Source organism: Siphateles boraxobius, unplaced genomic scaffold (assembly GCF_051911475.1).
Source record: "Siphateles boraxobius isolate OS27281-9 unplaced genomic scaffold, OSU_SipBor_1 61, whole genome shotgun sequence".
Lineage (NCBI taxonomy): Eukaryota > Metazoa > Chordata > Actinopteri > Cypriniformes > Leuciscidae > Siphateles > Siphateles boraxobius.
This window is the reverse complement of record NW_027509188.1, coordinates 12,227,433-12,251,566: the sequence shown is the minus strand read 5'-3', so window position 1 is coordinate 12,251,566 and position 24,134 is coordinate 12,227,433. Positions and strand designations below refer to the sequence as shown.

Sequence of the window (24,134 nt, the reverse complement as noted above, 5' to 3'; positions counted from 1 at the left end):
AAACAATAACAATGCACATGCTTTGTTCGCTACTGTCGATAGACTAACAAACCCCACCATTGCAGTAGCATCTGGACTATTATCCACCAAGACCTGCAATGACTTTGCTACATTTTTCAGTGAAAAAATTCAAAAAAATCAGACAATCAGTTAGACAATCTGTTAGTGCCTCCTTATTAAATGCAAAGTAAGTACTATCAAACCACTCTGGTGAAATCAATTTTCATATGACAGAATTTCAAACAGTTAACGAAAATAACTTGGAGGATATTATACAACATCTGAAAACCTCCTCCTGTTGCCTTGATATCCTGCCGACAGACCTTTTTAAAAATGTTTCAAACCTTTTTTCAGATTGTAAAAATGTCTCTTCAAGCAGGTATCTTTCCACAGGCCCTAAAAACTGCAGTAATCAAGCCATTCTTAAAAAAGAACAATCTAGATACGTCAATAATGGACAACTATAGACCGATATCAAACCTTCCATTTTTAAGTAAAATAATTGAAAAAGTTGTTTTTCAACAACTAAACCTTTTTTTGTCCATAAACAATATTTTTGATGCCTTCCAGTCGGGTTTCCGACCACATTACAGCACTGAGACGGCTCTTGTTAAGGTCTTTAATGACATCCACCTAATACAGATAATGGCAAACCTACAGTTCTAAACTGTTTTAATTATTCTGATTTCTTTTGATTATTTTAATTTCTTCTATGTAAAGCACTTTGAATTACCATTGTGTATGAAATGTGCTATATAAATAAACTTGCCTTGCCTTGCCTTGCCTTACAGTTCTAATATTGCTAGATCTTAGTGCCGCTTTTGACACGGTCGACCACGACATACTTCTAAACCAATTGGAAAACTGGACAGGCCTTTCTGGCTCAGTATTAAAGTGGTTTGAATCCTACTTAAAGAATAGAAACTACTATTTGTTCATAGGTAGTTTTGCATCTGTGCATACAAGTATGGCGTGTGGAGTTCCCCAAGGCTCCATTCTGGGACCTCTACTGTTCAATATCTACATGCTTCCTCTAGTTAAAATTATGGAAGGCAACAACATTAGCTATCACAGTTAAGCAGACGATACGCAAGTCTACATAACCTTGTCACCCGGAGACTACAGGCCAATACAGGAACTGGCTAGGTGCATTTTAGAAATTAATTATTGGATGTGCCAGAATTTTCTAAAATGAAATGAGGATAAAACTGAGGTGGTTGTTTTTGGAGCAAAAAACGAATGCATAAAAGTCAGCACTCATCTCCTAACAACAACAACAATGCTAAAAACAACTGACAAAGCCAGAAATCTTGGTGTAATTATGGATCCAGACCTGAACTTTAACCATCATGCTAAGGCTGTAACAAAGTCTGCTTATTACCACCTTAAAAATATAGAAAGGGTTAAAGGTTTTATGTGCCAACAGGATTTGGAAAAACTTGTCCATGCCTTTATTTTTAGTAGACTGGACTATTGTAACAGTGTTTTTACAGGCCTCCCGAAAAAATCTATCAGACAGTTGCAGCTGGTTCAAAATTAGGCTGCTCGAGTCCTCACAGGGACCAGGAGGATTACTCCGGTTTTGAGATCTTTACACTGGCTTCCTGTGTCGCAAATAATTGATTTTAAAGTACTTCTGCTGGTTTACAAATCACTAAATGGCTTAGGATCTAGTTACATTTCGGATCTGCTTGTAAGCTACGAAACATCTAGACCTCTCAGATCATCTGGGATAGGTCTGCTGGCTGTCCCAAGAATCAGAACCAAAAAGGGGGAAGCAGCGGTCAGTTTTTATGCTCCACATATGTGGAATAAACTCTCTGATAACTGTAAGTTTGCAACAACTCTCAGTTCTTTTAAATCAAGGTTGAAGACCTATCTTTTTAATGTTGCTTATTTTTAATTAATTAATTAATTCATTCATTCATTGTACTGTATTGTACATTTTATTCTTTTATTTAATCATTCTTTTTAAATGTTGCTTTTATATTTTAGTTTTTTTTTGTAAAGCACATTGAATTGCACCGCTGCTGAAATGTGCTATATAACTAAAAGGCAAGCGTCAGTGACTTGGATTTGATGCGAGCTGCAACTGGCAACCAGTGCAATTTTGTGAGGAGAGGAGTTACGTGTGCTCTCTTCGGCTCGTTAAAGACCACTCTAGCTGCAGCATTTGGGATTAGCTGCAGAGGTTTGATCCAGCAAGCTGGAAGACCAGCCAGGAGAGCATTACAATAGTCCAGTCTGGATAGAACAAGCGCTTGAACAAGGAGTTGTGTAGCATGCTCTGATAGGAAACGCCTGATCCTCCTAATGTTGTACAAGGCAAATATGCAGGACCGGGCAGTTCTAGTAATGTGGTCTGTGAAGTTCAATTGATCATCAATAACAACTCCAAGGTGCCTGGCTGACCTTGATGGAGTTATGGATGACGGGCCTAGTTGAATAGTGAAGTTTACATTTACATTTAGTCTTTTAGCAGACGCTTTTATCCAAAGCGACTTACATCTGAGGACTAAAGCAAGCGAGTCATCGTGAAGAGGGAAGAACAACGCAAGAAGTGCTCAAAATACAAAGTTCAGGCATTGCTCAGAGTAGCAAAAGCCAGACAAGGGAAGATTTAAAAGGGAAGGAGAGATTTAAAAGAGAAGATTTTTTTTTTTCTATGTTAAGTGCTCACGGAAGAGATGAGTTTTCAGTTGTCTTTTGAATGCTGTCAGGGATTCTGCATTACGGACGAGGGTGGGGAGATCATTCCACCAGCATGGAACCGTGAATGAGAATGCTCTGGAGAGTGATTTAGTGCCTCGCTGTGATGGCACCACGAGCCGTCGCTCCTTGGCCGATCGTAGGCTTCTGGTAGGGACGTAGACTTGTAGTAGGGAGTGAAAGTAGGACGGAGCTGAGTCTGTGGTAGATCTGTAAGCAAGCGTCAAAGCTTTGAATTTGATGCGAGCAGCGAGTGGTAGCCAATGCAGTGAGATGAACAGAGGAGTGACTGCAGCATTCTGGATCATTTGTAGAGGTTTAGTAACACATGATGGAAGTCCAGCCAGAAGAGCATTGCAGTAATCAAGCCTAGAAATAACCAGGGCCTGGACGAGAAGTTGTGTTGCATGCTCAGTTAGGAAAGGCCTGATCTTCCTGATGTTATACATTGCAAACCTGCATGATTGAGCTATCTTTGTAATGTGGTCTGTGAAGGTCAGCTGGTCATCAAGTATTACTCCAAGATTTCTGACCGACCTTGATGGGGTGATTGAGGATGACTCTAGCTGGATAGTGAAGTCGTGCTGTAGAGACGGTTTGGCAGGGAGGATGAGAAGCTCAGTCTTTGCCAGGTTGAGCTGCAGGTGATGTTCCTTCATCCATGCCGAGATGTCCGCCAGACAGCTTGAGATACATGCAGCTACTGTGGGATCATCTGGTTGAAATGAGAGGTGGAGCTGTGTGTCATCAGCATAGCAATGGTAAGAGAAACCATGTGCCTGTATGATGGGTCCCAGTGATGTGGTGTAGATGGAGAAGAGGAGCGGTCCAAGAACTGAACCCTGAGGAACCCCTGTGTTCAGTTGATGTGCTTTGGATACCTCACCTCTCCATGCGACCCTGAAGGACCTACCTGTGAGATAGGACTCAAACCAGTGGAGGGAAGTTCCTTTGATGCCCAGTGATGAGAGGGTGGACAGAAGGATCTGATGATTCACAGTGTCGAAGGCAGCAGAAAGATCCAGCAGAATGAGAACTGAAGATTTGGAAGCAGCTTTTGCGATCCGCAGGGCTTCTGTGACTGAAAGTAATGCGGTCTCGGTTGAATGGCCTTTCTTGAAGCCAGATTGGTTGACATCTAGCTGGTTGGTCAGAGACAGGAAAGATGACACTTGGTTGAAAGCAACTCGTTCAAGTGTTTTCGCAATGAATGGTAGGAGAGAGACAGGTCTGTAATTCTCTAAAAGTGATGTGTCTAATGTTGTTTTTTTAAGCAGTGGAGTTACCCGAGCCTGCTTGAATGCTGTAGGGAAAATGCCAGTGTGGAGAGATGAGTTGATGATGTGTGTGAGTGCTGGTAGAAGTGTGGGAGAAATGGCTTGTAGAAGGTGTGAGGGGATGGGGTCTAGAGGGCAGGTGGTAGGATGACTGGAGAGGAGAAGTTTAGATACTTCTTCCTCGGTTAGTGGAGAGAAGGTAAAGAGAAGGTTTCTGGTAGTGGGAGAGGATGGTTTGGGTTCCTGTGTGTGTGGAGTTGAGAACTGACTGCTGATAGAGGTTGTTTTGTTGGTGAAGAAGTTAGCAAAGTCATCAGCAGTTAAAGAGAAGGTGGGTGGTGGTGGTGGTGGAGGTGGACAGAGGAGAGAGTTGAATGTCTTGAAAAGTGTTCGTGTGTTAGAGGCGCTGTTGATCTTGCTGTGGAAATATGAAGATTTTGCAGCGTGAACATCAGCAGAAAAGGAAGAAAGCAGAGATTGATACATACTCAGGTCAGACGTGTCTACGATAACCAGGGGTTAGAGGGAGTAGCGCGTGCTGGCCTGAAGGAGAGAGGGCAGATATTGTCTAAAAAAGAAGTTAAAGTGTAGCATAAAGTATCTGTTGCGGTATTCACATCTAAAGATGAGAATTGTTTTAGTCCCTGGATTGTGGTGTTCCTCAAGGAAGTTGCCTCGGACCTTTGTTATTTTCAATTTTTACAAATGATATGCCGTATATACTCAGTAAGGCTACATTGACTATGTTTGCTGATGATTCTACTCTTTATTATGCAGCCCCTACATGTTCAGTGCTTAATCAGGTTCTGTCTAGCGAGATTAGCAAATTGTATAATTGGATCAAAACAAATAAACTTGTTCTAAATATTTCAAAAACTGTGAGTATAATATTCGGTTCTAAGTATAGATTATCTGATAATCCTAAAATTGATATACAAGTAAATGGTCAAAATGTACAGCAAGTAAAAAAGGTGAAGCTTTTGGGACTTTGGCTCGATTCCACATTGTCATGGTCGGATCACATCAACAAAGTTGTTGCTAAAATGGGTAGAGCTGTTGCAGTAATGCGTAAATGTGCACAGTTTTTAAACTTACAGTTGTTTAGTCGTGTTGTTTGTACATTGGTTTTGTGTCATTTGGATTACTGTTCTGTTGTATGGTCTGCTGCATCAAGCAGTCATTTAAAAAAATTACAAGTGGCGCAAAATAAGGCTGCAAGACTGGTTCTCGGTTGTTCTTCGAGAACTGGTGTTGCAGAGATGCATGAACGTCTTGCTTGGCTGGTGGTCAAGCATAGACTATCTGTTAATATGTTAGTATATTTTCATAGAATTATTAACACTCGGATTCCTAAGTTTTTTTATGATAATATAATTTATTGTTCAGATATGCATTCACATTACACAAGAGGGGTGAATAGTCGACAGGTTTGTTTACCCCTACCTAAATCTGACTATATGAAGAGGACTGTGTTTTTATATAAAGTGGGAACGCGTCTAATTAAAATACAAATTTGTGAGAAGGCAAAAAAAGAAAATAACCACAGAATCGAAAACAACCTTACCTTGTGGTAGATACTACACTGAAACAACAGGAGAACTGGATATTCAGAAAAACGACTTGCGCGCTCTTGTCTTGTTCACGGACTGACCGCTTGTCCTGGCCTTGTTCCGGATCTCTTTGAGTTTATATCTGTTTTACAGTTGCTGTTTCTGCCCAGCAATTAACACAGCAAACGCAAATTACCCGAATAATGGGATAAATCGAAACTAGCTGTTGGACAGCGCTCACTTAAGTGCTATAAAATTTAAACTGGAATACTATTCAGAGCGGCTGTTATATAAAGTGGGAACGCGTCTAATTAAAATACAAATTTGTGAGAAGGCAAAAAAAGAAAATAAATCGTTGTGATGAAGTGTTGGATTTGCCGGGACCACAAGTAGCTCTGTCTTCGAAAGGTTAAGTTGAAGGTGGTGGTCCTTCATCCAGCCAGAGATGTCTGTCAGGCAGGCTGAGATGCGAGCAGCTACCGTCGGATCATCAGGACGGAATGAGAGGTAGAGTTGTGTGTCATCAGTGTAGCAGTGATAGGAAAAGCCATGTTTCTGAATCACAGTTCCAAGTGATGTCATGTAGATGGAGAATAGAAGTGGTCCAAGCACGGAGCCCTGAGGCACTCCAGTAGCTAGATGTTGTAACTTCGACACCTTACTCCTCCACGACACCCTGAAGGACCTACCTGAGAGGTAAGACTTGAACCATTGGAGTGCTGTTCCCGAGATGCCCTTCATCTTTAGGATTGACAGCAGGATCTGGTGGTTAACTGTGTCAAAGGCAGCAGACAGATCCAGCAGGATGAGAACTGAGGATTTGGAAGCTGCTCTTGCCAGTCTCAGAGCTTCAATTACTGAGAGCAGAGCAGTCTCAGTTGAGTGGTCACTTTTGAAACCAGACTGGTTGTTGTCCAAGAGGTTGTTCTGTGTAAGAAAGGAAGAGATCTGGTTGAAAACAACTCGTTCAAGTGTCTTTACGATAAATGGAAGAAGGGATACCGGTCTGTAATTTTCCAGATGTGCTGGATTAAGAGTAGGTTTCTTAAGCAGTGGGGTTACTTGAGCCTGCTTAAATGCTGTGGGAAAGGTACCAATGTGAAGAGAGGTGTTTATGATGTGCGTGGGTGCGGGTATATAACTGAGGAAGAAATGGCTTGAAGTAGGTTAGTAGGAATAGGATCAAGCGGACAGGTAGTAGGGCGATTGGAAAGGAGGAGTTTTGAGACTTCTGCCTCTGAAAGCAGAGAGAATAAGGGTAGAATGTGTGTGTTAGCTGGTAAAATGTGTGTGTCAGTTTGTGGATTGGTAAATTGGCCGCTGATGGTGGTTGTTTTATTTATGAAGAATGTGTCAAAGTCGTCAGCTGTTAGGGTTGATGACGGAGGAGGAGGAGGAGGAGGGTTGAGAAGAGAGGAGAAGGTTTTGAAAAGCATCCGAGAGTCAGAAGAATTGTTAATTATGTTGTGATAGTAAGTCATTTTAGCAGTAGAGATATTAGCAGAGAAGGAAGATAGGGGGGATTGATAAAGACCAAGGTCAGTAGGGTCTTTCGATTTACGCCACTTCCTCTCTGCACCCCTGAGTTTAGAACGATGTTCATGGAGAACATCAGAAAACCAGGGGGCAGAGGGTGTGGCGCGGGATGGCCTGGAAGAAACGGGGCAGAAGTTGTCCAAGCAGGATGTTAAAGTGGAGAAAAGAGAATCAGTTGAACTTTTTGTATCTAGTGTTGAGAGCTTATCAGGTGGAGGAAGTGTGGATGAGACCAAAGAGGATAGGCGAGAGGGTGAAAGTGAGCGTAGGCTCTGTCGAAAGGTGACCTGTGGAGTGTGTTTTGTGTTCTGAGGCAGATTAGGGCTGAGAGTGAGGAGGAAGTGGTCCGAGGTGTGCAGTGGAGTGACCAGTGTATGGTCAGTGGAGCAGTGGCGCGTGTAAATAAGGTCTAATTGGTTACCTGATAGTTGGACCTCAGCAAAATTTTCAGTTAACAAAAGTGCATTAAGCACAAAATTACTTTAACAGATTTTGCAGACTTTAAGTATACCAATTTAGTATACTAACAGTACAATTGCAGGGTATTTATATTAAGTACATTAATATGTAATGTATTTGTAGTATACTTAGCATAAAATAAATGTATTTCAAATACATTTAAGTATATTTATTTTTCATTAGGGTTATCACTGCCTGTACCTGGAAACAAAAAATATATATAACAGCAAGCTACAATTACAGGGCCAAGAAGAACAGCTGCAGCTGCATCTTATACAAGTACTTTTAATAGAACAGTGTCTGATTTTTCAAATAGTTAAATTATTTAAAATGGTCTTAAAGGGGTGGTATAATGCCCTTTTCACAAGATCTAAAATAAGTCTTTGATGTCCCCAGAGTGTGTATGTGAAGTTTTAGCTCAAAATACCCCACAGATATTATTCTGCTCTTGCTTTGACAGGTTAGCATAGCAGATAGCTGACACAAGATCCATGAAATAAACACCCAGGAAACTGGAGTAGAGAGAGGCCTTTAGTAAGGATCTTTCCAATTTTGTAAAACTGTGAAAATAATAATATGGCATTACAAACTGCCCATATATACATATACATGAATATGCAACTCAATTCTAACATATATAGCTATCCCAGAAGAAAAAATACCCATTATAATGAGACTTGCTGGACTATTAAGCATTTAAGCTAACATTAACATGGATGTCTATGGAGAAATGCTAATCGCGATTAGCATCTATTAATACAACATACATATTATGCTAAAACGAACAATACACAAAGACTATAGCAAAGTAGATATACTTCCTACAGAAATACTTACAGACTTAGACCTTCAAAAACTACCAAAGGCAAAGAGAAAAGAGTGCTGCATGTCCTCTCAGTAGACCAGAGTCAGAAGCAAACAGAAACCAACGGCAAGAGAGGAGGGACTAAAATATGAGAAATCAAGTCAATACAACTTTACACCACTAGATGTCTCTAATGCAACAAAAAGTGGGGGCAGAACAGATATTTTTATATAGCATGTTAAAATTGTCACTTTTTGAGGGTGAGCAGAAACGCCTCGTTTTGTGTCTGTCCCTTTAAATGCAAATGAGCTGCTGTCCCCGTCACAGAGGGCGGAGCTTCAACAGCTTAGGCTTGTTCGACTTGAACTGGCGCTGCACAGACAGATCGGTTTATGACATCAAAGTACCGCGAGAGCAATTCAAAAGCATAAGGAACCATCTACATTATATTCGCTCTTGCGGTACTTTGATGTCATTCACCGATCAGTCTGTGCAACGCCAGTTCAAGTCGAACAAGCCTTTAGTGTCCTCAGCAGCTTCGATTACTTCACACAAACATGCACCGAAAATTTCAAAAACTTTTAGCCTTTTATGTTCAAATCGGAGTCAGACAATGATGGTGAGACTCAAGAAGAAGTGACAACATGTAGAAGCAACAGGACATTTCTGAATGGTTAGTTGATGAATTTATGTAGCTGATGTGGAGTTAACTATCTTCTAGTCGTTGATTAGCATATTCTGTCATGACAATCTATAAATCGTGTTCCCGGGGGCGGGTTTATGTTAATTCTAGGGTTTGTTGATGTTACTAACCTGGGAGGAATGTCGTATAGTCCCTACCAGCCGTTTGTTGTAGTCCTTAAAAAACTATTTCTTGAAAAGCAAATATCTTCCTTAGCTTTGAACTTTGAGCATTTTAACTTTGCAGATGTTGTTTATGCTCAAACCGCAACATTACACACTAACTAAAGTTAGAAAAGTGAAATCATACTCAACCACCCCTTTAATTAAAACCCTTCATTTAAACTTCTCTAAGCAACTTGTACATGCAAAAGCTCTTTTCAATAACCCTGACCTAACCCTAATACAGTCTCATGTTAGATGACAATGTTTAATCAAACAGCTTTTAATAATATTGGTCAGTATGGCCTGAAGTTGATCTGGGTCCAGTGGTACCAATCCAATAAATGCTCAGGTAGGAATTAGACATTTTAAAACTGAAACCAACTGCATTCAAGTAAGCATTTGTAAAGGTGTTTCCATCACCATATATATTGTCAACTTCAGCATGATCAGTGTAAGATGTGCATGTAAACACTTTTGCAGTACAAGTGTGATTAATTTGAATACAGCCGAAGTGCAGTTATATCAAACATGTGCTGTAGTTATTTTTGTAATGGGAACTGCAGACCAGGTTACAAATTACATATTGGTTTTATTAGGAAAGAATGAAAAACCTGATCAGTTAGTCTCTGCTGTCTCTTCCCCTCTTTTTAAAGGTTCAACTGCAAACAGCAGTCCAGCCACTCTTCCAGATTGCACAGAGGCCAGCTGCAGACAGAAGGACAGATTAAAACAGGAGTTTGAGCAGATATTGGTTGGTAATTCAAAGACGGGTCATCAGAAATACCTGAACGATATCTACACTGATTTATATGTAGTGGACAACGAGACTGGAGGGAGAGTGAACAAGCACGAGGTGATAGAGATGGAATCAAAACACAACCGACTGACTGCCAAGGAGAAGCCAATCAAGTGTAATGACATGTTTAAAGTCCAGTGTGACACGGATCGACGAAACAGAAAAGTGCTGACAACGGGAATCGCAGGAGTGGGAAAAACTGTCTCTGTCAATAAATTCATCTTTGACTGGGCTGAAGGAACAGAAAATCCAGATATAGATTTCATATTTCCACTTCCATTCCGTAGATTGAATTTGATCAAAGACGAGTACAGTCTCATGGGACTGCTCAACAAATACTTCTTTAGAAGTCCTGAAGAATTGCCCTTTCTTCCTGAAGGTGATGGTAAAGTTATGTTCATCTTTGATGGGCTGGATGAATGTCGCTTCCCCTTGAAATTCAATGAAAGTGATGGATTTACAGATGTTCGCCAAAAAACAACAGTGAGTAAGATGGTTACAAACCTAATTGAGAGACACCTGGTTCCCTCTGCTCTCATCTGGATCACATCCAGACCAGCAGCAGCCAGTCTGATACCCCGTGACTACATTGATCAAGTGACAGAGGTTCGAGGATTTAATGATGAGCAGAAAGAGCAATACTTTAAAAAAAACAGCAGACCTGAGGCTGCTAGAAAACTTATCAGTCACATCAAGAAATCCAGGAGCCTGTACATCATGTGCCACATCCCCGTCTTCTGCTGGATATCTCTTATTGTTCTTGAGAATCAACTGGATCAAGAGAGCAATGACAAAACTCCCACAACTCTCACAGGGATGTACATATGCTTCTTAATTTCTCAGCAGGAACAGATGAAAAAATACTGTGATGGCCGTGAACCTAAAGAAAAGCCAATGCCTTTTGATAAGATTATTCTGAAGCTTGGGAAACTAGCCTTTCAACAGCTGGAGAAAGGAAACCTGATTTTCTACAAAGAAGATCTTGAGGAATGTGGACTAGATGAAGTGAAGGGTGAAGGGTCAGTGTACTCTGGGTTATGCACTCGAATGTTTCAGGAGGAAACTGTTTCAGCCCAAAATGTTTACAGCTTCGTTCATCTCAGTATACAGGAATGCCTTGCTGCTCTCTATGTGTTTTTCATTAACAAAAAAATGAAAGCAAACCCATTTGTTCCATGGTGGAAAGAAATGATACAGAAATTCTCCATATTCCCATATCCCATATTCTCCAAGCCACTGTTTCAGCTTCATAAGGCTGCAGTCAAGAAGGCTTTAGAAAGCAAGAATGGACACCTGGACCTTTTCCTCCGGTTCCTTCTGGGTCTGGAGTCCAATCAGAGTCACCTGAAGAAACTACTGCCAGAACTGAAACTCAAAACTGAAAACGTTAAAGACACTGTTAACTATATTAAACAGACAATAGAGAAGGAGGAATCAGTAGAGAGGACCATCAATCTCTTCCACTGTCTGAATGAACTGAAAGATGACTTTGTGGAGGAAATCCAGAAGAAACTGAGCTCAGGAAATCTTTCAGAAGAGAATCTCTCCTCTGCTCAGTGGTCTGGTCTGGTGTTTGTGCTCCTGATGTCAGAAGAGACTCAAGAGAAGTTTGAACTGCAGAAATACAGAAGATCTGATGAAGCACTGATGAGACTGCTGCCAGTGATAAAAATCACTAGAAGAGCACTGTAAGAGGCTTCTTTACAATAATTTATATACAGGTCCTTCTCAAAAAATTAGCATATTGTGATAAAGTTCATTATTTTCCATAATGTAATGATAAAAATTATACTTTCATATATTTTAGATTCATTGCACACCAACTGAAATATTTGAACCAGAAACAGCGGTAGAAGCGCCTGACCTGGGCTACAGAGAAGCAGCACTGGACTTCAGGCATTTTGGCATTTCCTTCTCCCCAGTCTTCCTCCAGACTCTGGCACCTTGATTTCCGAATGACATGCAAAATTTGCTTTCATCCGAAAAAAAGTACTTTGGACCACTGAGCAACAGTCCAGTGCTGCTTCTCTGTAGCCCAGGTCAGGCGCTTCTGCCGCTGTTTCTGGTTTAAAAGTGGCTTGACCTGGGGAATGCGGCACCTGTAGCCCATTTCCTGCACACGCCTGTGCACGGTGGCTCTGGATGTTTCTGCTCCAGACTCAGTCCACTGCTTCCGCAGGTCCCCCAAGGTATGGAATCGGTCCTTCTCCACAATCTTCCTCAGGGTCCGGTCACCTCTTCTCGTTGGGCAGCGTTTTTTGCCACACTTTTTCCTTCTCACAGACTTCCCACTGAGGTGCCTTGATACAGCACTCTGGGAACAGCCTATTTGTTCAGAAATTTCTTTCTGTGTCTTACCCTCTTGCTTGAGGGTGTCAATGATGGCCTTCTGGACAGCAGTCAGGTCGGCAGTCTTACCCATGATTGCGGTTTTGAGTAATGAAACAGGCTGGGAGTTTTTAAAAGCCTCAGGAATCTTTTGCAGGTGTTTAGAGTTAATTAGTTGATTCAGATGATTAGGTTAATAGCTCGTTTAGAGACCCTTTTCATGATATGCTAATTTTTTGAGATAGGAATTTTGGGTTTTCATGAGCTGTATGCCAAAATCATCAGTATTAAAACAATAAAAGACCTGAAATATTTCAGTTGGTGTGCAATGAATCTAAAATATATGAAAGTTTAATTTTTATCATTACATTATGGAAAATAATGAACTTTATCACAATATGCTAATTTTTTGAGAAGGACCTGTACACTGTTAGTCATTTTAATTGGGCTTAATTTTACACAGGTTATTTGCTGGCCAAGACTCTTCCGACAAAAGTCAGGGTTTTTAACCCATGAGTTTTAACCCATTTATTGTAGAAACTGAAAATACAGTGTGTTTTTTTTTTTAGCTTTGCTTACATCACTTCAGTCAAAGGCTTTTCCAAATTATCTGTGCTCCAGATTAACTTTACCTAAAAAACATTACTATTGCATTACTGTTGTGTTGTTCTCTACACAGTCTACATAGCTGTACTCTCACTGATCTGTGTTGTGAGAGTTTGTCTTCAGCTCTACAATCCTCAAACTCCTTCCTAAGAGAGCTGGACCTGAGTAACAATGACCTGCAGGATTCTGGAGTGAAGCTTCTTTCTGACGAACTGAAGAGCCCAAACTGTCAGCTGGAGATACTGAGGTCTGAATTCAAATAATTTTGAGTTAAAATACTTTATTTTTTTAAACAAATAAGTAGGCCTGTATAACACCCCTAAGTGTAAAACAATGTTATTATAAAATATTTTTTTAACGATTTCATTAAATATTTAAGATATATAATATAAAATATAATAACTATGTTTTGCCCTATTAACAAAAGACAGACAATGTACTACTATTAACAAATGTTAATAGTTTTTTAAAAGTTAAACTTATACTTTATGCATTTGTTTTTTTGTGTCAAACGATTAACAATATAAATTGAAAAAAGCTTAAAACATACAAAATAATAAAACGAAAACAAAGCTTGAGCATTTGAACATTTGATTTAATTGAAAAGCATTTTTTAAATAAAATGTGTTTTTTTCCTCTGAAATAGCAAAAGCATCACACACTAGCTGTACCTGCTCCAAATAAATAATAGTAATTAAATAAAAATACAAAATTGAAATAAATAAAATAAATAAAGTATATAAAACAAAATCAAACCAAAGAAAATAAATCTTATTAAAGTTATGCAGGCACACATTTAACAATAATTCTCAAGTGATAAATAAACTAAATAAATTTAAAATTCCATACACATGGAGTTAATCATGACGATCGACAGAGGCGCCTTTCGTCATGACACTCGCTTTTATAAGATTTATTTTCTTTGGTTTGATTTTGTTTTTTATAATTTATTTTATTTAGTTCGATTTTGTATTTTTATTTAATTACTATTATTTATTTAGAGCAGGTACATAGTGTGTGATGCTTTTGCCATTTCAGAGGAAAAAACTAATTTTATTTAATTAATAATTTTTGTTTCAGTCCATAGAATTATGTTGTGTTTGGTCTATGAAAAAAAAATTGTTAGTTGTGAAATGGTTGAGTATTAACAAACGTTAAGTTTTTTAAAAGTTAAAATTATACTTTATCCATTTGTTTTGTGTCAAATGATTAACAATATAAATTGAACAAAGCATTAAACAAAAAGTAATATAATGAAAACAAAGCTTGAACATTTGATTGAATTGAAAAGCATTTTTAATAGTAGTATATTGTCTTTTGTTAATAGGACAAATAATTCTTATCTTTTATAACATTATATATATATATATATATATATATATATATATATATATATACGCATCTTAAATATATATTTAATTAAATCGTTTAAAAAATATTTATAATAATGTTGTTTTAAACTTTAAAACGTTCCAAAACACAGAAGTAGCGCAATGCCTTGCCACGCCCACTTCCGGCATCAGACTGTTAGGATGGCCTGCTACGACATATGGTTCTGCGGTTCTGCAGTTGGACCTATCTCCTGAAATGAGGTTATGACACCCAAAAGAAGTTAGACACCAGTGAAATTTAACCAATTACAAAACCACAGCTAAAACTATTTATACATTTCAAAGATTATTAATAAAAACAAATAAGTAGTAATTAAATATACAGTAATTGATAAAAAAGAACAAATAATTAGACTAGCAATCTAGTGTAATATTACACTCCATATAATCTTCACTGTGCAAATTAAATAAAGGTTAATCCTTATTAAAGTTGCAAAATGTTATTCAGTTAAGAACAGGGAGTGAGTTCTTTGTCTTTTGTTGTTAGATTAACATTAAGAACACGGACAACAGTAGGAATATTAGCACATACATTATTTCTCTACTGTTTACTTAAGCCATAACAACTATGTTTACTTGAAGGGGGCATTTTAAGATAAATTTGTGTGAATTTGTCCGTTTAAGTGCTAGGAGATGTGAAAGAGAATTAATTTTATTATTTACACACTGTCTGAGACGCGCAGCTGTGTGTGCTTCGGCACAAAACTTCTCACACAGCGCACATGAGTTCTCTTTCATTGGCAAGGCTTGAAAACTCACGCAAATGATAAACTTTGTGACCATGTGTCTGTCCAATCGGGACAGTGACAGTTCCTTCAACTGTCCGAAATGTCTTTCAAGCTGAAAACCACACCTTCATCTGCCATGTTCAACACTGAATGAATAACAGTATTCTCGTTGTAACAATGCACTAGGTAAAAAAGCGGATAACATCTAGTGGACAAGATTTTATGTTCAATGTTTGCGGAAATCCATAGGGAAAAAAGATAAATTAGTGGCTTTTGAGAATTAATAAATCGAACAGGCCACATAAAAAAGGGGAAAAAAACCCTATCAGTAAGTTAATTATTAAATATCACACTGCTAAGATTTATTCTGTATGGAATTACATTGTGATTTTCTTCTTCAGAGTTCACACATGTAATCTCACTGCTCAGTCCTGTGAGAGTTTATCATCAGCTCTACAATCCTCAAACTTCTTCCTGAGAGAGCTGGACCTGAGCAACAATGACCTGCAGGATTCTGGAGTGAAGCTTCTTTCCGATGGACTGAAGAGTCCAAACTGTCACCTGGAGATACTGAGGTAAATGTTTGTAAAAAAAATAAAATAAAAATGAAATACTTTCTCAATAAATTATTTTATTTTCACCTTTCACCTTTTGTCGGTGTACATACTGTCATTTTCCTGCAGCTCGTGACCTGGGCAATCAGTACTGATTATTCAGTGCAGGTGTGCACAGATCACAAGCTGATTTCCCTCACCTGTTTTCCTCACCTGTCACCTGTTTATTCTGTTTTCCGTTATATACTCTGCTGTGTCTGTCCCTTGTTGTCAGGAGATCATTTTGTGTGTATTGTCTTGTGTGCTGCTGGACCTTTGCTGTGTTGTTGTGTCTCACCCTTGTCTGCTGCTGTGCCTTTGTGTCTCACCCTTGTGTGCTGCTGTGCAGTTGTGTCTCACCCTTGTCTGCTGCTGTGCCTAGGATGCCTAGGCGAGGAATTATACAGCTTGCTGTCATCTATTTTCTCGCTTCCCATCCCGTTGGGTGTGCACCTGATTTGGTTTGTCTATTCTCTTGAATATATAATAAAAAATTGCATTAACCCTCCGCTTTTGTGTTCTCTCTTCACTCCAGTTCATGAGAACAAAATAACATTTGCAGGAATGTGAGTGGACAGGAGTGGACTGTATGAAGATTGAAACTGTAAAAAATAATTTTTCAAATACATCAATTTCATGCATGGTTTGCTTCCGATAGCACGTGTACGGGAAACTATTAGCATCTCAGGCAGGGTTCAAAATTATCACCACATGCCAATTGACAATTATAAAATTGCAGAGTTAAATGCAGCACAGTATTCATTTAGGGCGTTTTCACACTGGCAGTTTAGTTCGGAAAGGGGTATGGTTCGCATGAAAAATTGATAATGTGAAAGCCCAGGGTACTGAACCTGAGACTACCTAGAGGAGGTGGTCTGAGTTTGGTTGCACTCAAACTGTGCCGCGATAATCTCTACATGGGTGGGAATAAAAACGCCCCTTTCTGCTGATTAGTCAACCAAAGATCAAACCATCCTACTCAGGTCCGTGCAACAGAATAATAGTCATCTGATACACTTATATAGATTTTTACAGTTTATTGCAACTACATTTAATCTCTTTCTCGTCAAACAGACAGACTAATAAATGGCTCGACAAAACCGTACTGAGGCAGTTTATACAGAGCTTTCTTCTGTGAAATACTAATTGTATTAGCCTAAATAATAATTTACGTGGCATCTACTCTCACAACTACCCAAAGCATACATATTTTGCACACCACCTGTTTTATTTAACTGACCAACTCTCAAAATCTGTGTGGAAAAGCTGCACGACACACTGGACAACGCTGAGAGAATGCACAATCTTCTTTTTCTTCGGTTGTCCATCGAAAGACGTCCACGCCTTAAACGGTGAGATCTTTGATGGCTGAACAGTCCTATCCACAAGCTCTATTGCAGGTGGGGCATATGTATGTGATGGTGGTGGTGGTAACAGTGGCAGCTATGGCTGTATTTCTCCTGGCTCGCTTCTGCGGTCTTCTGGTTGTCCTCTCCATCTCTAGCGTACGATCCCCATCTCTACACAGCTGTCACCAGATGGTACGGTCAGCAGCAACATCCTCCAGATCCTCATGTCTGATCTTACACTTCCTCAAAGCGTTCTTCATCTGATCCTTATAGCGCTTCTTCTGGCCCCCAGCTGAGCGTCGACCATGATGTAACTGGCCATATAGTACTCTGTGGGGCAGCCGACATGGGGGCATCCTGATCACATGCCCACTGCAGTTGGCGCTGGGTAATGATGGCCTCAATACTTCTGCAGTTGGTCTTTCAGTGTGAGGCACACGATTACGCCACATAATTCCTAGAATGCACTGAAGGCAGCTTATGTGGAAGTGCTCTAAGGACTTCATGTGACGGCTGTAGGTTACCCACGCTTCACAACTATAGAGGAGTGTAGTGACACAGACCACTTGCTATACGGTGACCTTTGTGGAGGGATGAAGGTTCTTATTATGAAAGACTCTACACCAAAGTCTCCCAAAGGCAGCTGATGCCTGTTTAATTCGGCTCTGGATTTCATTGTCGATGCTGCTATCCTCAGACAGAAAACTCCCCAGATATTTGAAAGATGGCACTACTGACAGCTGTTCATCTCCGACAGTGAAGGCAGGGAATGTGGGTGGGACATTGGTACTCCATTGGCAGACCACTTTCTTTTTGGTGTTGACAGTCAGCCCCATCCTGCTGTACGCCCTCACCACCACAGCAAGGACAGTTTGAAGATCCTCCAGAGTATGGCCAAAAAAGCACAATCGTCTGCATACTGCAGCTCCAGGACCTGCTCTCTACAGACTTTTGTGGTTGCATGTAGCCTCCTAATATTAAAGAGGTTGCCATCTAATATGAAGTCCACTGCCACACCACTGCTGTTTTCAATCTCATTGTGGAGAAGCTTGGTGACACACAGGAGGACGATGTTAAAGAAAACTGGCGCTAGCACACACCCCTACCTCACCCCTGTGCGTACAGGGAAGGGCTCGGACTCTTGTCTGCCAATAGTCACCCAGGCAGTCATCCCATTATGGAATTGGCGGAGGATGTTAGCAAACTTATTGGGGCACCCAAACCTTAGGAGGACATCCCATAAGAGCTCTCTTTGCACAGTGTTGAATGCTGTCGAGAGATCGGCAAAGGCCATAAACATGTCCTGATTTTGCTCCCGGCACTTTTCCTGAAGCTGCCAGGCTATGAAAACCATGTCGATTGTACTCCTGTTCTTTCTAAACCCACACTGTGATTCTGGCAGTGATGTTGTTAATAAGTCTCTGAAGCAGCACCTTGGCCATGACCTTACCACCAACAGAAAGGAGTGATATGCCCCTACTATTACCACAGATGGCCTTGTCACCCTTGTTCTTAAAGATGCCTACAATCTTTGCATCTCTCCATTGCTGTGGGATGTTCTCATCAGTCCAGGCCTTGGTGATGTACTGGTAGAGGGTGCGCATACATATGTACCCTTCAGTAGCTCAGCAGGGATGTTATCAGTGCCAGGGGACTTGTTGTTCTTAAAGGAACACGTCGACTTTTTGGGACTTTAGCTTATTCACCGTATCCCCCAGAGTTAGATAAGTCCATACATACCCTTTTCATCTCCGTGCGTGCTGTAACTCTGACTGATGCACCCACCGCTAGACTAGCTTAGCACAAAGACTGGAAGTAAATGGCTCTAGCTAGCATACTGTTCCCAATAAGTGACAAAATAACGCCAACATTTTCCTATTTATATGTTGTGATTTGTATAGTCACAGTGTGTAAAAATAACAAGGTCATATGAGACACAGCCATCTTTTAACCGTATACATACTAGTAACTATATTCACAGAAGGCGAAGCACTGCTACTTGGGCGGAGTGATTAGCGCAACACTCTGAGGAACTCTCTGCTCCTCACCACGGGGCTTCTCAGTCGCTGCGAGCAAATCACTCCGCGGAAGTAACAGTGCTTCGCCTTCTGAGAATATAGTTCCCAGTATGTATATGGTTAAAAGATGCTTCGTAGAGCACAGAGCTAATATAGTTCCACTGTTGTTCCATGGTGTTTTCTGAGCTCAGACAAGTTTCAGACTCCCTAAGTTTCTCAGCTAGGAAATGTCGAAACTCACTTTGTGCTTCTATGTTTCCAAAGTGGTTACAATTTAGCCTTTTTTTTGTTGGACTTTTGCCACCGCAAAGGGGAACGCACTCTCATATTCATACTTTGCACGTGACGTCACAAGTACTGGCTGGCGGGCAAGAACGTCATTCTTTAGCAACAAAACCCAGTAAACTAACCAAGGATCTTGCCAGGACGTCGCCAGTTTTAATATACAAAAGTTGGTGTTTTGAGGTGTAAACGACATGCCAGATAGTTGTTGTGCGATTGGATGCACTATTATTCAGCATAATCGGGTTAAGAACGTGCATGTAAATGCGCTCATTCCCCGAAAGTGAAAGTAGAAACGGACTGAGCTTTTAGCACTGTCGCTGCATTAACGCCGCATTCTCTCAGAGACAACGATGGATGGATATAACGGTATAGTGACGACTATCTTAATTTACTGGCTTAATATTTCTCTTGTGGACCTCCATTAATGACAGTAAAAAATTAGAAGAATATTTCTTTTTAAACAAGTTTTTGAAGCTGCTTTTGATTTTCACAGATGGCAGAGTTGTGCTGTTCGTGAACTAAAGACTGTTTTTAGGCCTATATCATTTTAGTGATATTATTCATATTTAGTAATTGTATTGTTTTTAGTGTTATTAGTGTCATTAAACGTTTTGTTAATGTGCTATGGAAACAAAATAGCCTCACTATATAATTGATTGTAGTATTGGAAATTTGCAAGGCTGCAATTCCCCTGGCTGGCCACTGTTTGTCGCCATTTTGTCAGCGTTTGTTGCGCGCCAGGTATCCATGGTAGTCACGTAACTGCAAAGTGTGAATTGAGCTTGGCCACAATCCTACGATGGTCGGTCCAGCACTCTGCACCTCTCATGGCACGAGTGATGAAAACTCCCTTGATGTCACTATTCGATTAAATTCAATTTAAATTTCTGTCATCATTTACTCACCCTCAAGTTGTTCCAAACCTGAATGAGTTTCTTTCTCCTGCTGAACACTAAAGAAGATATTTTGAAGAATGTCAGTAACCAAACAGTTGATGGACCCCATTGACTTCCATATGTTTTTTTAAAAAAAGTACCACCAAGAATTACCCACATTCTTCAAAATATCTTCTTTTGTGTTCTGCAGAAGAAAGAAATTCATTCAGGTTTGGAACAACTTTTCATTTTTTTGGGTGAACCATCCCTTTAAAATAACATTTAAATTATGTAATGTTACTTTACCTGCATCAACTTTAAAATAATGAACTCATTGCACCTTATATCAATGGCAGAACAATCAACAAATCATAACAGAATTAACACGGTTGCAGAACACATCCTAGTAATTAGTCTGCATCTTATAGTCTCACATTTTTACAATAACTAGTTTGATGAGCTAACATGAACTAATGAGATGTGTGTGCCTCTCTCTCAGAGCAAATTTAGAATGACTCTAAGGTCATTCTCCACATTCAAACGATTCCCCTTTTAAATAGACAAAATGGTAACGGTCTGATAGGTACGATCTAAACCAGCTTAATGCCTGTCCCTGAACAGTAAGACCTAAGAGTATTTTATGATCTAAAGTGTCGAATGCAGCACTAAGATCGAGTAAAACTAGTATTGAGAGACAGCCTTTGTCAGAAGCTAAAAGTAAATCATTTGTAATTTTAACGAGCACAGTTTCTGTGCTATGATGTGGCCTGAATCCTGACTGAAATTTTTCATAGATATCATTTTCTTGCAAGAAAGAGCACAATTGAGCGGACACAACTTTTCTAGTATTTAAGACATAAATGGAAGATTTGAAATGGGTCTGTAATTTGCTAGGTTATTTAGATCTAATTGTGGTTTCTTAATGAGAGGTTTTATGAATGCCAGCTTGAATATTCTTGGAACATGACCTAAAAATAAAGAGTTAATAATATTGAGAAGAGGCTCTTCCACTACAGGTAACACTTCTTTCAGTAGTTTAGTGGGTATTGGATCTAATAAACATGTTCTTGGTTTAGATGCAATGATAAGTTTATTTAGCTCTTCCTCTCCTATAGTTGTAAAGCGGTGTAGTTGTTCTTGAGGGGCGATAATTGAGGCTGAATCATAAGACACCATAAAAGATTGTACATTTACAATTGTGTTTCTGATGCTTTCTATTTTCTCAGTGAAGAAATTTATAAAATCATTCCCACTAAACTGTAACGGAATATTTTGCTCAGGTGATGTCTCTTTATTTGTTAGTCTAGTCACGGTGTTAAATAAAAACCTTTTAGATTATTTTGGTTATTTTCTATTAGTTTGCGGAGATGCTCAGCCCTGACTGCTTTTAGAGCCTATTTACAACGTGACATACTGTCTTTCCACGCGATTCTAAAGACCTCTAAATTAGTTTGTTTCCATTTACGCTCTATATTTCGAGTTTCTCTCTTGATAACATGCGTAGCACTGTTGTACCATGGTGCTTTAACCTTTCTCTCTAACCTTTTTTAATCTAATTGGTGCAACAATTTCTAATGTACTAGAGAAAATAGTGCCCATACTGCTAGTTATTTCCAGTTACCATGTAATGATCAGTGACATCATCACTTTGCGGTATAATATCTATATCGGTTGGATTGGTTCCATATGATATAATTAAATCTAGTGTATGATTTAGACGATGAGTGGGACCACTGACGTTTTGCTTGACCCCAAAGGAGTTTAATAGATCTGTAAACGCAGCCCCTAACGCATCATTTGTGTTATCTACGTGTATGTTAAAATCTCCAACAATTATTGCTTTATCGACATTGACCAATAGATCTGAGAGAAAACGTCACATTATGAAATAAATGTTTTTCTCCAAAACACGTTGGCCACAATTATTGGCACCCCTAGAATTTTTTATGAGTAAAATATTTCTATAGTATATTCCCATTAATATTTACCTTTTTTAGCACACGAGGGTGACTTGGAACATGAATTTGTCCACCCATGACTTCGTGTTTCACAGGAGTTTAAATATGAGGAAACACAAATGCCAAATCCCCTTAATCTTTCATCACAATGAGTAAAACCAAAGAATATAGTTCTGATGTGCATTAAAAGATTGTTGACCATCACAAAATAGAAAGTGGCTGTAATAAAATAGCTAAAGAATTGAAAATACCCATTTTGACCATCAGGGCAATAATTAAGAAGTTCCAATTAACCCTCTGGGGTCTGAGATGTTTTCTGGGTCCTGGAGGTGTTCTGACATGCTCTGACATTTTTGCTTATTTCTGTTACTTGTGACATTTTCATGGCTAAAGTCTTATTACACTGTATTCAGCACAAACTCTGCTACAGTAATATGTCAGCAGCATGTATGTAAAAGTTTGTAGTTTTGAGATAGTGACGTTTATGCTAAAGATGTTACGAATCTGCCTGGAAGAGGACGTGTGTCTATATTGTCAATGCACGGTGAGGAGGAACGTTTGAGTGGCCAAAGACTCTTCAAGGATCACAGATGGAGAATTGCAGAGATTAGTTGAGTATTGGGGGTCAGAAAGCCAAAAAAACAAAAAACAAAAACAAAAAAAAAAACACATCACCACATGTTGTTTGGGAGGGTTTCAAGAAAAATCCTCCTCGCTCCTCTAAAAACTCTGGAACTCCTGACTGGAACTTCAAACGCCACAGGCTTCTGTTGTCAGATGAAACAAAAAAAAAGAGCTTTTTGGCTGCAAACATGCTAGATGGGTTTGGTGCACACAAGGATAAAAAGTACCCCGTGTGCACAATTTAATATACCATTGGATCTTTAATGTTGTGGGCATATTTTTCATATTTTTGCTGGAGGCTTCTTGTTCAGATACATGGCATCGTGGATTCTATCAAATATCAACAGATAAAAAATCAAAACCTGACGCCTTCTGCTAGAAATTGTATAATGGGCCGTGGTTGGATCTTCCATCAGGACAACAATCCAAAACAAACATCAAAATCAACTCAAAAATTTGTTACGGAGCATAAAATGAAGCTTCTGCCATGACCGTCACAGTTCCCTGACCTGATGAGTGGCTGAACTGAAGAGAAGCCGCACCAACATGGATCTGGGAATCTGAAGGATCTGGAGAGATTCTGTATGGAGGAATGGTCTCTGATCTCTTGTCAGATGTTCTCCATTATAGGAGAAGACTCAGAGCTGTTATCTTGTCAAAAGGGTGCCAATAATTGTGGCCAATGTGTTTTGGAGAAAAACATTTATTTCATAATGTGATTCCCCCCCCACTTTCAATTCTTTCACTTCAATGAAAGGTTAGAATTGTGCAAATTTTTTGAATGAAAGATCAAAAGGATAAACAATGCAGATTTATTTTTTACAGCCAGTTTTGATCATATTTACCACGGGTGCCATTAATTCTGAACACGACTGTATATATTTCTCAGGTATTTGAGGCAAGTAGACTATGCTGAGTTTCGTTTAATTTATGAGACGAGCTGCAGTTCAGGCACCGGCGCCTCCGTGTCGTGATTATTGTCTGTTATATTTACTTATTATTTATTAAATCCAAGTAATTTGTTGATGAAACATTGATTAAAATTTAAGATACAATTAATACAAAACGAAATTAAATTTAAAGAAAGGCTTAGTGCTTTCTGTTTGAGGTCTCTGTGAGACTTTTAAAGCAGTCTTTTCGTGCCGCTTCCAGAGAACTGTCACGTCCGTAACATTGTTTTTTCCTCATAAATGCGAACACAAAAAATTTAATAAAATGAATATTTTATGTTCTGTGGAGAGCCAACCCTTCTTCATCCGGTGGGTAGCCTAGTAATACTTTAGGTTTGCACAGTGTAATTCACACATTTCACAGAATTACTAAAAAATATTTTGCCACCTAAAAGTTAAAGATTTTTTTGTGTCACGTCCAGAACGCATGTGTATTTCCCTCATATTAAAT

The 24,134-nt window shown here is 39.4% G+C and overlaps 2 protein-coding genes across 3 annotated transcripts in view; both read left to right on the top strand.

Annotated features, from left to right (window-relative positions):
• Positions 1-24,134, top strand: part of ttll1 (tubulin tyrosine ligase-like family, member 1) — a 327,240-nt gene that overhangs the window by 226,651 nt on the left and 76,455 nt on the right. The gene's annotated exons all lie outside the window — the stretch shown is intronic.
• The window catches only part of LOC143718283 (NLR family CARD domain-containing protein 3-like), an 80,548-nt gene that overhangs the window by 4,054 nt on the left and 52,360 nt on the right, over positions 1-24,134 (top strand). The window contains exons 4-6 of one of the 2 annotated variants that reach the window (XM_077209316.1): positions 9,836-11,666; positions 12,986-13,159; positions 15,433-15,606. In XM_077209316.1, coding sequence (XP_077065431.1) covers positions 9,836-11,666; positions 12,986-13,159; positions 15,433-15,606 — 2,179 coding nt within the window. The remainder of the gene's footprint in view (positions 1-9,835; positions 11,667-12,985; positions 13,160-15,432; positions 15,607-24,134) is intronic. The other variant, XM_077209317.1, reaches the window with a different exon arrangement.